Raw genomic sequence first — 17,478 nt, 5'->3', positions numbered from 1 at the left:
AGAGGATTCTGGATCACATGTTTTATTGCCTTCTATTTCTTAAGGCCTGATGATTTGTACTTGATAATCTGTTCCCAGGTTTGTTTGCAGTGCAATGCCCTAACAGTGAGCTGAGTTCCGCATCATCCCTCGCTCTTCAAAAGTTTGGATCCCAAAGTGTTGTACTGTGTGATTTTACTCAGTTTAACATGATTCATGTGCAACTTGCATGGGAAATTGTAGCTGCTGAGAACGTGGGGTGATGACATAGTTAAGGTGGATTTTATTTGAGGTTTGTTGAACCTACAGACAATTGCAAAGGCGAACCTGGCACTTAAAACAATCCACATATTTACCTAAAACGCCCCAGAGGTTAAATGTAGGGTTCAAAGCAGATCAAACATCTGAACGCTTACTATATCCTTATTGCGTTGAATTCCGGACTGGTGTTATTTGTATAAACTCATATTAGAAGAGCGTGCGGAGATGACGAGCCCCCTCCGGTGCGCATGCGCAGCGCAGTCATCTGACGGCTGAGCGCTGAGGACGCTCCATCGAGGGCCACCGCCGGAGCACCGAGCAGGACGGCCAGTCTCCATGAGGGGCCGTCTTATGCAAGATCTCAGTTGTTGAACGAACGAAGACGTCCGAAGAAGAAGAGGAAGAGGAGGGAGAGGAAAAACAACAACTTTCCATAGATTTGGCGGGCTGTTGGCGGTGAACTTCCCCGGGAGATGAAGCCGGCGGCGTGCGGGTCGTTGTGATCGCTCGGTCGCTGCACGGCTCTTCCCAGGGATGCCATGAAAATCAGGACAGCCGACTAGGAGAGCGCTTTGCTCCTCGCTACCACGGACACGGCGGCGGTGAGAGATGGATACTGGTGGAAAGATCTACATAAGGTAGCGCCGACGGAAACCCAAGGAGAACCGAACGTCTCGGTTGCACGGTGAAGTCGCCGCCGGAGCTGATCGAAGGATGGATTTCAGCCTGCTCCGGAATATCATCAGCAGATACGTAAGGGCCCCCCTGTCTGTCAATGTGCTCCAACTGTGGCTCCGTTTCTGCACAAAACACACACAAATGCACACACTATGCGATGCGTGCCCAATGTGTTGTTGTTGGGTTGGGTTGTTTTGCATGCGTTCGTCTCATATATTCTTGTTGATGCGCGCGGAGGCAAACATTTCACTGGATCTGCATTGGCAGGCCACCGACTTGGTGGCTCCATGGTGGTTTTTTTTTGTTTTTTTTTGTGGAGCTCAGTGGGGAATTTGCCAGTGGGTACAGATGCAGTGATGGGTGGTGAGAGTGTGGATAGGAAACTAACTTGGCTGTCCCGCTTAAGTTGCTCCAGCGAGCTGCAGCATGCGTTCATTCTAAAGAAATTAGGCTGCCATGCAAGACTTCGGAAGCCTTGTGCATCCTGCAAGTGTCATTTCTTAATTTGTACATTTTTAACAAACACACTTGTCACTACTGAAATAAGTTAGGTGGACGGATAACTTGCACAGTTTGGATCGGGCACTCTCAGCTCCAATAACAGCCCCGCAAGGCCATCCCAGTGTTTTTGTTTTCTTTTTTTTTTCTTTCCACATAATGATGAAAGAGATTGTAGATCAGGTTCCTAGGCTCTGAACAGGCTGGTGCTGGTTCATTATCTACTCAGACAAACAGCAGCTGCTTGGTGGGTGTATTAAATAATAGGGAAAAGAAGGGGAAGTAGGGAGCAGGACCAAGTGTGACAGGTGATCTTAATCAGCCAGGGCATCCTCAGACTATTAATGCATCTGTGTACAGCCTGAACTAACAGCTGACCTTAACCCCGGCACAGGTGGGAAAATTGCTCCATGTGTGTCCGCGTAATTGTTTCGGGTTCGCCAAGCCACTTTAAAGAAGTGTCAGGTTGTGCACGTGCACGTGTGCATACGCACGAGCATGTTTGCATAATGCCCGGTGCAGCAGCAAAAGAGCACCGCTAAAGCCAATGCAAGTCAGAACCAGAGGTCAGGAACGGTAGATGATGGGGTCATTAGATACACACCCCATGTTCTGCAACCTTTGCGTAACCTAATGGGGTCACGTGAAGGAACAAACATGATTAACGGGTGATGAGCGGTTGATAAGCACATTACGAGCGGGATGTCTAACCCTTTCCCCTGGATGGAGAGCGCAGTGAAAATTAAATTGTGCTCGCTAATCAAATGATCATCTTGCTTCTGTAGACATAACCAGTAACATGTGCTTGATAATTAGCTTCGCACTACTAATAAAGTGGATGATGCAATACACTTGCATCAGTTCAAATGAGATCAATTTCTCTATTATATTGTATTTACTTTCATCGCTGGACGCATAGATATTTGAATGAAAGATGGTTGTTATATCAAGGTCAGGATATCTTACGCAAGTATTTGATTTTGTGACAGCTATCGCCGATGTGTTTCTAACATTTAAATAATATCTTCCTAATGCTAAATTGAGGCCTGTCTCATGTTATGCTAGTGTCACTCTGATCTGATTTGATCTGAAAATGACTTAGTGCAGCAGGGTTATGCAGGTGCCATGACTGATTTTGGACTGAGGCCACCGTTGTCCTCTGTGTGGAGTTTGCATGTTCCTTCTGTGATATTAGTGCTTCTCTGCGAGCAAAATAAGCCCCATTGAAAACAACTGATCAATAATTCACATTCTGGGACTTTTCTTTTTAGCTAATTTGAGCTTATTTATGCTTTAAATACATTTTGCGGAGTGGTGTTCTGTACAATCTGTGTAAAGAATGTTGGATAATTTATACAGCTAAATGTCATTATTAGCTCAAACAATGGCTGCACACGAGACAAAACCCTTCACAGTGTCATAACAATAGGATGCCCCTCTTTTCCTGGCTGTGTTGGAGCCAAACAATGAGTCTTTACCCGATGAGTCAAATTCAATCAGCACCAACTGTAGTTGAGATTTAAAGCCTCTGGAAATAATTAATATGACAGTAAAGTAAATGCACGGTTATTTAAATAGTTTAAATAGCACCTGATTATTTATACTTTAGGGCACTTTTGGCTGCTGGGCTCAGCCGCTGGTAGCTGGACTCCTGATTTGATTGTTTGCCCACACCCCTCTTGATTCCAGGCCAGGGTGGTCGGGAATGAGGGAGCTTATAAGCCCTTTGTCTAAAATTGCAAGTTAACCAAACATTTGTCATAAATCAGAAATGCTCTTTGTAATGGTATAGAGCAAGGCAGTAGGGTCAAAGGACTTTGAATAGCCATGTATTTCAGCTAGGAACCATTAATTGTGATGATCTCAAAAAAAAAAAAAGAGGCTGATGATGTTATAGATGTTTTATTTTAATGCACATATTGAGTTGCCTCCATTAGAAGAACTCAGTTTAATGGTTCTGATATATGTCACATAATTTTAAATATCTAATCACATGTCAGTTAGAGAATCGTGGACAACACTGGCAGCATGGACATACCAGGCCCAGGAGGCAAGACTGGGTTCACATTAAAACATTTACTGAATAAATGGTCCTTTCATGTGATGAAGGTTATCATTTCGCATTGTTTTAAGAATAATATGACTCTGTTTTCAATGTCTTTAATGGCAATCTCAACTGTGGGCCACAGTCAGTGGTGTAGTCTATGCATTGTTATGCTTCAAACATTTTAAATAAACCACAAATCAGCTGTGTACATTGAACTAAAAAACTCCAATGTAATTTTTCCTAAGGTCTACATCACCATCAGCAATTTATCTTGACATTAGGAAAAAAACAACCAGGCACTGACTGAATGAAAACTTAAATGATACTTCAAATTATCATACTATATATACTTTTTTTGGCTTGTCATCCAACACCAGTCATGTGTTTTTCAATATAACCACTTCAAATGGGACATTTCTTGCGGAATGACAGAGATCTCTAAAACAGTTTCCAGTTTACCAGCATCAGAAGGCAAAGCTTCCATCCTGCAAAGATGCAGTGCAGATAGTATAGTAAGTGAGCGTGTGTGTGTGCTTGTACTCATGAATGTGGCAGGAAGAGATTTCATTTATAATTAGATTCATCTGTAAAATAACTTCCTATGGTTTGAGGAGATCCATGTGTGCCAGTGTGTCAGTTTCTGCGTCGTGTGTCCACAGCCTTCTCTTTGGTGCCCTTTTACTGTATGTTAATAATAGCGATGGCGTGATGCTTCAGTCAGGCACAATGTGTGGGAACGGCATGGGGTCATGGTGGGGATTAGATGATTACTGACATATGTGAGTGTTGGTCATATTAAAAATACCTGACACATTCCCGCTTCAATCTGTCCTTCCTTGAAAAGCTCACCTCTCCAAACAGACTCTCGTGATAATGTTTTAAAATATGCATCAGCATTGTCACCACTCTTCTCCCCTCTCCACATATTGATTTATTTCTGTCCTCCTTTACGCTCCTGCTAGTCTGTATCTAATCTACCAATATGTTGCTGTTATTTCTGCCTACAACCCTCTCAAACTGAACTGATAAAAGATAAAGGTCAGACGTGTTTGTATGATCAAAAGGTGGCTGTTCTTTTAGAAAGTGCAGGAAAAGAAGACTGGCTGATGTGTATCTGTGTGTGTATATATATATATATATATATATATATATATATACACTACACTAAATATTTTCTAGGTATTGGTAACATTATTTTTGCTAATTTTCCAGTCATTCTTGAATTAATTAACTTTTCCACGCTCATTTAATGTAAAAGTATTTAGCCTTTCAGTCTTTAAACAAGCCCTTAAGAATCACCAGAAAGTGCATGATATCCTGCAACATTTCAAGAGAAATCAGCAAGCACTTGGGAAACAATCACAGAACATGCAAAAAAAAAACAAATTTTTTAAAAGTGTTGAAATAATACATTTAAAGGTCAAATGTTTAAGGAAAAGTACTATGCCTTGTCTGGGTAGCATTGAAATTTGACAACTGTTGTATGTGTACATATATATATATATATATATATATATATATATATATATATACACACGTGTGTGTGTGTGTGTGTGTGTGTGTGTGTGTGTGCAAAAAGAACTTCTGAATTAGATCAAAGTATCAATACATTACGTTACTTTCTGTAACTGGTCTTTTTTATCTTATTGTGTCAGAGGAGGAACGTTGTGTGACTTTGTAAATCCACAGTTACAAATATTTAAATTCTGGTATTGTGAGAACGAAGCGAAGCCCTCCATGTTTTTGATGAGGAGTCCAGGAAACTCGGCCTGAAGATAAGCTGGCCAAAAACCAAGCTTATGCATATAGGAGAGGGACCTGATCCACCACCACTCCTCTTCGACGGCACCCCTGTCCACTTTGTCGCCTCCTTCAAGTACCTCGGCTCAACCCTATCAAACACCGGAGATCTCAAAGTTGAGATTGACCGGCGCCGTGCCCTTGCGGCGTCAGTCATGCAGTCCCTGTGGAGACCATTGTGGCGACACCGGCACATATCCCGGGTGACAAAGCTCCGGGTCTACAATGCCTCAGTCATCTCTGTCCTCCTCTATGGCTCCGAAACCTGGCCGCTGAACAACACGCTGGCAGCCAGGCTTGATGGATTTGACTCCAGGGCCCTGAGGACATTAGAAGGCATCAGCTGGACCCAGCATGTCACAAACAAGACCCTAAGGGATCGAACCCAGCAGCCCCCAGCATCTCGCCTCGCAGCAATGCGGCGAGTTCGTTGGTATGGCCACATCATCCGCTTGCCTGCCGAACACCCCACAAGCTCCATCTTGGCCTTTAATCCCCAGCTAGCCGGATGGAGAAGACCCAGAGGTGCCCCCCGCACCCGCTGGCTTGATGTTGTGGCCCAAGACCTCAGGGCCTGCGGTGTGAGCCTGGCACAGGCACGGCAACTTGCCAACGACAGACCCCAATGGAGAAACCTGGTAGCCACGGTTGGCTCTACGCATTTCCTGCAAGAGGACTAACTAACTAACTAATTGTGAGAACCTTACTTAATCTACTAGCTGTTTGGGATGCATTGGCAATGAATCCTCTGTGGCGTAAATGCCAACCTGCTCTGATGCAACAAGAAAAAGCTCATGCCGACTCCCCAATAGCAAACTCTGTGCGGCTATTAAAGAAAGCTGGCAACACGTGTGTGTATGGGGGGGTGGGGGGGGGGGGGTGACCTTCTAAAAAAAGTCACTAAATCTGAATACAGGGTTTCAGTTGCAGTTGTGTTGGCGGTCGCCCAGTGGGCCAGTCACACATATATTGTAAAGCCAACTGTAAACAGGCCCTTGAGCACTTTGGCCAGTGTTGAAATGCAAACCTGTAAGATAACGGTTAGCGTTCATTACCTCACCTCTACAAATGGTTAAGGTTAGTCTTTTTCTGTCTGCTGCCCCCCTTGGACATGGGCCCTGGCTCTCTGACTGAGGTGACAACAACACACTGGAGTTGTGTGAAGGCTGAGCTTTGCCTGCGGTTGTGTGTTTCTATCAGAGAAAACAGCCATGCTGGCACATTGAATGATTTGCTTTCAAACAGTTTTTAAGCGGGTGGGGGCACTTTTTTTTTTTAATTTTTTTTTTTAAGAGGATGTTGTCAATATAAGACTCAAAGACAAATGCGAAAGGGTTCATTTTCCATGCAGATTCCATGCAGATTCCATGCAGGTGGTGGGTGCAAAAGGAGAGAAGAGAGAGTGTGAGGCAAAGAAGTAGCACAGCTGAATTATAGACTTATGTAACCCCTGGATGATAGCAAGTCAAATGCAGGGAATAAAAGAATACAAAGTAATTATCATTTCATTTGGTTGCTGGATATTTGCATCACAAGGTGACCAAAGCACTCAAAAGACACTTTTCCCCCAAATATTCTGTTATCGGTTTCTAGCTGTGCCCTCTGTCTGAACTTGTGGACATATTTTCCCAAATATTGTCTGATCAAATATGTGTAATGCTTAGAAAAGGGATTTCTTTTTCCCTGAGAGTTTTTTTCCTCGCGCTGTTTTTTTTCAGCAGCTCATTCTCCTGACTGCTGTTGATATTTGTTTTTGTCATTTTCTCAAAGATAGGAGTCATAAAAGTCGTACCCAAGAAAAATAACAGCAGCAATAAGACCATGAAAACATTGTCTTAAAGGACAGCTGCTTATATTTAGACTCAGATGTTACTCATTTTACTTCATCAGCAGGAATCTAAAACTATAATGAGCCTCAACTGATATCCATTTATTCATAATGAGATCCTTCTCATAATTAACTCCTTTGCTTTATGAGTGTCACAGATGAGGAACATACAAGCCATGGCATGTATGCCTATTTATATGAACTGCATTGCTTTGGTGATCACTAGCAAATATGTAGCAATAGATTACATTGAATAATAATCAAATAATATTAGATTATCTTTGTGTTTTAATGTCTTCCCAGAAATTTGAGAAACCGCTAAGCATCTAATCATGTGCATATATATGGATGTCCATCTATATGCTTAATTTAAGGAATCTCCCCTTAAATATGCATGAGAAATATACTTGGTAGTGATGCTACCTTCCATTGCCTGAGAAGTCCACTATGAAAGGGGTTTGTGAAAAACAACACTCAGAATCTGTCTGATGCTACGCTCATCCTTGGTCTCGTTGTCTTAAATTGCCAATTATCTATCTTTTTGGTCCTGCAGTCATATTTCTTTTAGGGCCAAGTAATTCAATGAGACGAGTTCTGCTCACTGCAACGAGAAGCACAACCTTTCTAAACAAATGAATCCAGTTTTTCAACTGGGCTGTTGGTTTGTGTCAGTACCAAGTGAGATTATTGATTCTGAAGACTGTTTTATTTGTGGTTTTGAATTATGTTTCATTGCTCTGAATGCTGTCAAAGAAAAGTTGGGGTAGTTCTTCAAAGGAGTTAAATGTTAAGCACAAAAAAGGACATGGTCTTCTTGTTCCACTAAAGGCCACTACATACTCTAGAGTTTGTACAGGCCTTTTTCCTCAACAACAACTTGAGATTTTCCTCAAATGCTACCAGGAATCTAAAGTCTAAACAAACATAATGGGAAAAATATACACTTCTGAACATATTCCCATATGCCCCCTGACTCACACAACAGCAATATCCTGAAAAGTGTATCTTAACAACAAACATCTTGAGAGGGCCCGCAAAAATGCCAATTTCCTGATAAAAGATGTATCTCAGGCAAAGCTGTATGAGCACAATTCTGTATACTTCCTGTCGCTATCCAAAACCACCTGGAAACTCAAGATAAGATAAGATAAGATAAACTTGATTCCCACAGGGGAAATTCCTTTGTCACAGCAGCCTAACAGTTATGTCAAATAAAAAAGGATAAATATGAATATAGATATAAATAGAAAGGCAGAAGAAAGCAAGACATCCATGAATAAATAGACAGCAGATAAATAGACAGCAGACAACAATAACAACCCAATGAATTAACACAATGAATGTAGGAAATAAATTCATCATCATAGCCACAGAACTCTGACATCGTTACCTTCATACGCTAGACTCCATATACTAATGATATACCAGCTCTCGAATTTTAGGTGATTTGTAAATGGAGATCGAGATGATCTCTCTGACCTCTGGCAGAATGTGAAAATCTTTTCTGGGTCACAGATATCTGAGCTTTCTTACCACAGCTCTTCATCTGTTACATACAATATTGGTTAAGCTAATTGCATATAGTTGTAGGAGCTTGTGTGGGATGTTTTTTTGTTATCAATTTATTTGTAGTCGCTTTCTTAGAACATCAGGACCTCTTCCAGTCAAGCTGCGTGGAAATAAAAGACACTTGAAATTAACCATGATGACCTGATCGACCAGGCGCACAGAGAGAGAGTGATCGGCCAAAGATAGATGTTATGATGGATGTTTATCTGTCAAGCTGTGAAGAGCAGGACACTTTAACTCACCTGTCAAGCGATTATACATTATAATCTCCATCATAATGTTTATGCACAGTTTGTGCACAACCAGTGTCATGGACGGGCAGTTAAAGCTCACACTCCATTATCAGATCAGAAGTAGCTGGATCTTGCTGATGTTGTGTGGGCATGTGTGCACTAGTCATGAGTTGTTGACTTGGACCGTTTGTTTGTTTTTGAGCGGCAACTGATGTTGTTTTTGCACCCGTCTGCTATGATTCTCCACTCAGCTGATGTTTGTTTTGGTGCTTTTCACTCACCGCATCATTAAGTTTGACTCATAGACGGCACTGCGGGGGTGAAAGGACACAGCTTTCACTAGTAGGTTATTCAGTAAATAATCTCTGATCGTTTGTGGAATGTTAGCATGAGTGGTCAGAGTAGAGTGACCATGGGAATATAACCCTGAATAGAGCCCCTGGACAAGCTGTGTGTCAGTGAGACACAAACATTAATTCAACCCAGTTCATGTTCCGTACCTCTTCATCACAAATCTGAAGCTCCGTGGTGTGTGACACTGGGTTGTCACTGCATTTTCAGGGTTGTGTAATGAGTCCTGTTGGCTGGATAGAGCAAAGCATATAACCGTAAAATGTCAAGGTTTGATTTTATTGTTTACTGTGTCAAAAAGATGGTTAGGGCTAAAAATATTTTATTTTCACAATTCCTCTATCCGAAATGTTCAACAGGCCTTACATTTTGGTCCTCGGGGAAGTTGGAGGTTGAATTTTTATTTTTATTTTTTCTGCTCATATGGTTTGCATAATGCCAAGAGGGTGAATATATTAAATGTAGTATAATTCATGATTCGCAAAGAAAAAAGAGAAAACTGAGATCAATTCAATACTTTCTTCTAAACAATGTAGGCCGTTACACACTCAATCGTTTTGTGAGCGTAATTCTTAGCACACCATCCCTCTTACAATTTGTCAAATATGAGCTGGTAGCGACAGTAACAGAGCCAACAATGGCATAGCTGTAGTTGGTGTGACTTGGCCGTTATCAAATCCGTTCTGTCTGTGCTCGGGCTGATGGCGATGGAAGTCCAGCCGGCTGTGCCATTGTTGGTAATAAAGACAAAGTCTCGGTGTACAGTAAATGACCAGTCAGTCACTGTCTGATGGAGCGGTAGAGTGAGGTGGGAGCAGTGGGCTGGAGGTTAATACAGACCACTGAGGATTACTGATCAGATAACTACTAACTGCAGTCTCATCTCTTGCTGTCTTCCTTCATTCCACTCCCATGGTCACATGGTCAGGAGAGGAAGGAGCGCAGACACTAATAAGATGGAACCCATGATGGAATAATATAAATTAGTACTCAAAAGGAAGACCTTGAATTAAATTGGGGGTTGAATGTAGTCAAAATACAAGACGAATGAACGGTGGAAGTAATTTTTACAATTTTCGGGGAGTTGTGTTTTTTAAAATATAATTTGGATCAGTATGAAAACATTTAAGTGCTATTGAAGGAAGGGTTAGTTATGGAAATAAATAATTTAGTTTTGAAGTTTTTAGCACTGAGTAATATCGTAGTCTAGCAGTAACCTGTTGTTTATATTTAAAATGGCCAATTGACAATAAAAGGTGGACTGAATAAACAATGACCATTTAGAGATTATGTTGTTGTGGCAGTGTCCTTTGCTGCACATTTTCATCCATCCAACTATCTTCCTCTGCTTATCCGGAGTTGGGTTGCGGGGGCAGCAGCCACACCTCCCTCTCTTAAACTTAAACTCCTCCGCTTGGGGCAGGGCCTCTTCCCCGACTCGGAGTGGGCATTCCACCCGTTTCCGGTTGAGCACCATGGTCTCGGATTTGGAGGTGCTGTTCCTCATCCCGGCCGCTTCACACTCGCCTGCTAACCGCTCCAGTGAGAGCTGGAGATCATCGCCTGATGAAACCAACAGAACCACACCATCTGAAAAAGAAGAGACTCGATCCCGCGGCCACAAAATCGGATCCCCTCAACATTCTGTCCATAAAAGTTATGAACAGAATCAGTTACAAAGAGCAGCCCTGGTGGAGTCCCGCTCTCACCGGAAACATGTGCGACTTACAACCGACTGTGCAGACCAAGCTCCAACAACAATCATAAAAAGAGCGACCAGCCCATATAACGGGGTTTGGTACCCCATGCTCCCAGACCCCCCCAACAGGATTGCCCATGATCCTCCAGATCCACAAAACGCGTGTAGACAGATTAGGCAAATACCCATGCCTCCTCGAAGACTCTGCCGAGGGTATAGAGCTGGTCCACTGTTCCACAGCTAGGATGAAAACCACTGCTCCTCCTGGATCCGAGGCTCAACGACCTGGCGGCTCCTCTTCTCCAGCACCACTGAATAGACCTTACCAGGGAGCCTGGGGAGTGTGATGCCCCTGTAGTTGGAGCATACCCTCTGATCCCCCTTTTTTTGAGGAGGCATCCCCTCTGCTTCCTCATTGGAAGGTGTTTCAATGGCATTGAGGAGGTCTCTGAAGTATTCCTGCCACCGATCAACAACATCTCAAGTTGAGGTCAGCAGCGCCCCGCTCTCACTGTACAGAGTGATGAGGGAGCACTGCTTCCCGGCCCTGAGCTGCCAGATGGTGGAACAGAATCTCCTCGACACCCAACAGAAGTCGTTTTCTATGGCCTCGCTGAACTCCTCCCATGGTCAGACCCGGGTCTGACCTGCATCCTCCCCCACCATCGGAGCCAGCTCACCACCAAGTGGTGATCCGTTGACAGCTCCGCCCCTCTCTTCACCCGAGTGTCCAGGACTTGTGGCCGCAAGTCTGACGACACAACCACAAGTTCCATCAAATAACTGTAGCTTAAGATGTGTTGGTGCCAAGTGCACATATGGACACCTTTATGCCTGAACATGGTGTTTGTTACTGATAATCCGTGATGAGCACAGAAGTTCAAATACAAGACACCACTCGGGTTCAGATCGGGGGGCCCTTCCTCCCAATCACACCCTTCCAAGTCGCACAGTCATTGACCACGAGAGCGTTGAAGTCTCTCAGTAGGATAACATAGTCCCCAGTAGGAGCGCTCCCCAGCGGCCCCTCTAGGGACCCCAAGAAGGGTGGATAAAGCAAACTGTTGTCAGGTGCATAGCCACAAACAACTGTAAGAACCCACTACCCTCTCATCCACCGGGTTGAACCCCAATGTACAGGCGCAATGTCAGGGGGCAATGTTTTCTTCTTCATGGGGTCTTCTGAGCTGTGCTTTGTGTGGTCCCTCACGTTGGACCTGTTTGCCTTGGGTGACTCTTCCAGGGGCAAAAAGCCCCCAACAACATGGCTCCAAGGATCACTGGGACATGTGAACCCCTCCACCATGGTAAGGTGGCAGCTCACGGAGGTGATCAGTGTGATCTAAATCATTTTTACATGGTGCATGATCTGTAACTCCTGACCTACAGTCAAATTGAAAATGTGCAAATTTCAGACAGTTACGCATTTTATTCACTGTTGTTTGAGCTAAGGGATTCTAGATATGATCATGTGAAGAACATATTCATTATCGGCAAATGATCCTTGTTTTTGTGTGATTTGTTTATTGTTCACAGCAGCTGCAAGCTACTTCTCTATCTGCCCAAACTTCCAACTCTCTCTTCCTCCACTTTCTGGGTCATGCTGCCCCCCTAATGTTTTGGAGGGGTCTCCAGTCAGCTGACGCTTTTGGCTCCATGTCTATTTTTATCCTAAGTGCCAAGCAGCCTGTTGATCACTCCAGTCAGGTTGAGATCTGCAACTCTCATGTCTTTGTTTTTGCTTCCGTCGTGCCTACAAGGCCTACCTACATGACTTAAATCTCAGACCAAACCACATGAAATATCTTCTATTTCTGGTCGACTATTAAATTGCAAGAATTCATATTTTTGTAAAACTAAGCATCACACTGCCCTTAATTCAGTTTAACGCAGCTGTTTACCCAATGAACTGATGATTTCTCACCAGTAAACCCTGTGAGGACTAAAGAGCAGTGTTGAATGATGCGATTTTTATGTGTCATATCTAGTTTTGACAGGAGGGTTTTTCACTGAACAATCCCCATAAATATGATTGATTTATATTTTATTTGGTGTTATTCATCAGCAGGTGGTAATATACAAGGTAATGTGTTGAGTTTGCAGCTTTCCTGTACTGAAATTTCCATCATGTAGTTTCCCAGAACAAAGACATTAAAAGTTTGGGTCATTGGCAATGACAAGCCGAATTTCTGCCAAAGTTTCAGGGCACTGTAAACTTGCTCTTTCCAGAACCTTGCGGTTAATGGTCAACATGTCTCACATTAGCTGTGTCAGGCAGGCTGTCCAGCCAAAGGTGGTACTCACACAGCCCACACAGGCCAAGTCATAATGAGCCAACTTGGTCGCCAGGTGGAAACAAACAGCTGAGCTTTGTGTTTTCTCGGAAGGCCCTTTCTGCGATAGTATATAATGAACTGCACTCTTACAAAGGACTCCCTATGCCAAAGGGAGCTATGTAGCAGTAATGTAGATAACCTCTGAGAGAAATTTGCATCAACACAATGCAGCTATTCTTTATTCATATCAGAGGAGACTGACGTAAAACTAACAGACAACATGTCAGTAATAACCAAAGAGGAAGACGCTTCGACTGAAGGTCAACCGGGTAAAGGTCCGACAGCAAAGAGTGAGAAAGCTAAAGCTACCTCTTGGGTATGAATCTACACCAGATTCAGTTTTGAACTATAACATTTTTTGCTATTTTGAACTATAACATTTTTTGCTACTTTTATTTGTCTGCCATTTTATTGAGTAATTTAAGTGCTCTTTTTTTCTGAACCTATACAAACAAGATTCATTTTTTTCTTAAATTATTTCTATCAGTAATTCATTCACTTATTTCTTGAGTTGTACATTACTGTTTAGATGTGATTTTATTCAAACCTATTTATTGTTTTAGATTATTGTTCTCATTTAAAAAAAAACACTCTAAAGAACTTATGTGCAATATACAGTATATTCGAAGAAATATACAAATATATTTTATTTTTTTTAAATCATGCGACATTAACAGGTTAATTGGTTTATCCAGCAGGCGGTCCAAAAAATCCAAGCTACTCAATTCTAAATGACAAAGTAAACCAAGCAAATCAGTCACTACTTATTTATTTGTTTGGCCAAAGAAATGTTTAATCCCTGTGTAATGGACTTTATTATAATATGATGTGTGCACAAAAAATCCATAAAATGTTGTCCTACTGAATTTTGGCTTGTAGCGGCACCTTATAATTAATTCTAAGCTCTCTTGCAGTGTGTGGGGGAGGAAAACTGGGTGGACAGTAGAACGGTGTACATCGGTCATAAAGAGCCCCCTCCGGGAGCTGAGGCCTACATCCCTCAGCGTTACCCCGACAACCGCATCGTCTCCTCAAAGGTAGAGAAACACTCTTAATCATAATATTGTTTCCCTCCATTTTTTACATTGACATATTTTATTGGGATTCTTTTTTATCCAGCTGAGCCTCTCCTCTTATTTAGTTAGTCTTGTACGTTATATGATTCCCTGTTGTTTTAAGATATGTGTGATACTTATTTTGTTATGACTTTTATTTCACAGTATACCTTTTGGAACTTCATTCCCAAGAATCTGTTCGAGCAATTCAGGAGAATTGCTAACTTCTACTTCTTGGTTATATTTCTGGTCCAGGTGAGATTTTTCAGAAAAGTCAGTGCTACTGATTGTAATGATTTTATAAATACAGCTTTCCTGCTGAATCCAAATTTGTCAGTTGAATGTAGAAGGCAACTAACCTGTGCATAATATTCTTTCTTTTCCTACTATAATAAAAGATGACAATATCATAACAGGTCAATGTTCCAATGTAGTTTTTGAACCAACTATGTAATAGGTGTCACATTATTAGCATTATTTCTCTAACACTGTCTTTCTTGCTCTCTCTCTCTCCATCTGTCTTTCTCTCTTGTTCTCCACTCCCCTCTCATTCTGTCTATTCGCGTGTGTTTGTGCGCTTGCAAACGTGTATTGCTGTGTGATGAGGCAGGTATATAAGCGGCTACATTTTGACAAGTGTAATTGAATTTTGAGAAATTGTAGTCCATAACCAAAACATAAATAAAGTGATGTCATTGCAGTATTGCATTATTACCTCAGGTCTCTATATTTCTCAGAGTCTTTATACAGCAAATAATGTAGTAACAAGCCAATTATGTATAAGTTTTACATTGTACATGAGCAGACAGCTATTATGTTGTTGGTTTACAAATGTTTTCACATTACCGACCATTTAGAAAAGCTATTGGTACACATTACCGTAGGGATTTGATGTACTTTTAATTTTCAACAAAACATAAATTCTTAGAAATGTTCTAGCATTGGAACAACCCAATGGATTTTGTGTGAAATGAGCATCACCATCTCCCACATCAAGTTACATTACAGGGGTGATGTCCCAAGTCTATGCTGGGAATTAAAGAAACATCATGACAGAGAGTTTCTATTTTTATTGGATATTGCCTCAAATATATAGCTTCCTCTCACTTTGCTGAAGGCATTTTCATGATTAACAAAGATGACCATGAGATATTGAATCAGGTCTTTAACCATTATGTAGGAAAGACATGGTACAGACGAAGATCGATCTCACCATCTCTACATTTACAATTTAATACAATGTGTTCCATAAGTGTCTGGAGACCAGAAACGCAAAAAGAAAAACACGTTGTTTGTCCATGAAATAAATTATTTGATTAAGGGTTTGCAATAACTGAACCTTTTCTTCTGAGACAGGCTTTACTCTTCTGTGCTTCTTTCCTCACCTCCCACTTCTACACCCCTTCATCCTACATAAGTATGTTTTTCCACTCTTTCTCTCCCATTCAGCTCATCATCGACACGCCCACAAGTCCAGTCACTAGTGGCCTGCCCCTCTTCTTTGTTATCACCGTTACCGCTATCAAACAGGTACGACTTGCACAAACAGGCTCGCAGGCATTGAACAAACCAGTGCATGCACGCATTAATGCACACAAACTCACACACACATAATAAACACACTAAGAGACCTTCTACCAATCAGAAGCTCCATTATCTGTATACACATTCCTCTCTCAGCGAAAGGACATACCATTGAATCTGTCTGGTGATGTGAGAAATATGATAATGAATGGTCTCCTCTGTTAATCAGCCCAGCTAAGGATTCATGCCCCTGGGAGTTGCATCTTCTCTGCCGCATCCTGGTACTGAGGGATGGGGTACTATCAGTGATAGATGGAGCTGTTCTGGTTAAAGGGAACGGAGCTTTAGCGGGACATAAATCTAAAACATGACATGCTGGCTAGAAATCAAGGAAACAGGTCACTAAGCTCAGAGAGCACAATGCTAATTAATCACAGCGAATGACTTTCACTTCCCTTCCTCTCTCCTCAAACCCTCATGCTATACACTGCCCCCTGATTTTCTCTGCATTATAATCTATATCCTCTACAATCTTTTTTACCCCCCCTGGCTGCAGGGCTACGAGGACTGGCTCCGTCACAAGGCTGACTGCTCTATAAATGAGTGTCCAGTGGACGTGGTGCAGCAAGGGAAGGTGGTGAGGACGCAGAGTCATAAGCTACGGGTAAGAATGGCCTCATTAGAGCAGAATACCACCTGAGGCGACCAAGTAGCACTACTACCACTGCACACACTCTGCCGCTCAGCTGCCTTATTTCACTCTCTCACACAGCTTGTTTTTCCCTCTGCAGCCCCTTCGCTAATGTTCCTTCACTCGTTGTTTCTCTTTGTTCGTCGCTCGCTCCCCAATTAATCCCCCTGCACTCCTATCACCGGGCACTTTGCCTTGAAGAAGAAAAGGGGTCGATGTACGTCTCAAGATGAAATTTTCATCCTCAAAAGACATTGTATGTCACGCTGATGCAACGGCAGATCAGTGTTTGATGATTTGGCTCTGACCTCTTGATGAAACTGCCTGAAGAGCTGTAAGACTTTTAATGCATCAAACCACAGATAATCCTTGAATCTATTATGCTTTCAATATAATTTCAGTCTTCTAAGTGTAGGTCCGTTTGTTTTTACAAAAGTAAGCCCAGTCATGATTCTTTGATTTCATTATTACCAAATGAGAAGCTATGATGACCCAGATTATTTCCATGACCATATATCAGAAATTGTAATTTTGTAAACAAAAAATAAATACATACAAAAAAATAGTAAATGTAGTCCAATTAAAAGCACTTTGTCCCCTCCTTAATACATCAACTCCTGTGATTTGAGCCTTTGCTTAATTTATTTTAACAATAATCATAATTTATAATTATAGTCAGATGTCAAGTATTCAGCTCTAATTCAATCGTTGACACCAAAAAGAAAAAAAAAATAGATTCTGCACAGCAACCTATAAAGGTTACTTATTGTAATTTCCACTATAAAACCTTTAGAGGTGACTGGTTTTATTTTTAAGTGTTATCGTGTGTAAGTTTTTTTACTTTATTTGAAGTATATATGTTGTTTTTGAATTGGCAGTGAATTGCATACATTTCTTTGCCCTAATAGTAAGCGGGATTTTGTTTATAG

The 17,478-nt window shown here is 41.9% G+C and overlaps 1 protein-coding gene across 8 annotated transcripts in view; it reads left to right on the top strand.

The window, feature by feature from the left end:
• Positions 1-562: 562 nt before the first annotated feature.
• LOC147234560 (phospholipid-transporting ATPase IH-like) overlaps positions 563-17,478 on the top strand; it is a 36,023-nt gene continuing 19,107 nt past the window's right edge. For 4 of the 8 annotated variants that reach the window (XM_086145091.1, XM_086145093.1, XM_086145090.1 and 1 more), the window contains exons 1-5: positions 563-993; positions 14,194-14,316; positions 14,500-14,589; positions 15,784-15,864; positions 16,415-16,522. In XM_086145091.1, the coding sequence (XP_086001217.1) occupies positions 955-993; positions 14,194-14,316; positions 14,500-14,589; positions 15,784-15,864; positions 16,415-16,522 (441 nt within the window). In that variant the 5' untranslated portion in view covers positions 563-954. The remainder of the gene's footprint in view (positions 994-14,193; positions 14,317-14,499; positions 14,590-15,783; positions 15,865-16,414; positions 16,523-17,478) is intronic. The other 4 variants (XM_086145088.1, XM_086145087.1, XM_086145086.1 and 1 more) reach the window with 1 other exon arrangement.

This window comes from Fistularia commersonii, chromosome 4, assembly GCF_037954325.1.
Source record: "Fistularia commersonii isolate RoL2024-O1a breed Wild chromosome 4, RoL_Fcom_v1.0, whole genome shotgun sequence".
Lineage (NCBI taxonomy): Eukaryota > Metazoa > Chordata > Actinopteri > Syngnathiformes > Fistulariidae > Fistularia > Fistularia commersonii.
Note: the sequence above shows the minus strand (reverse complement) of the source record. Positions and strands in the feature narration are given on the sequence as shown.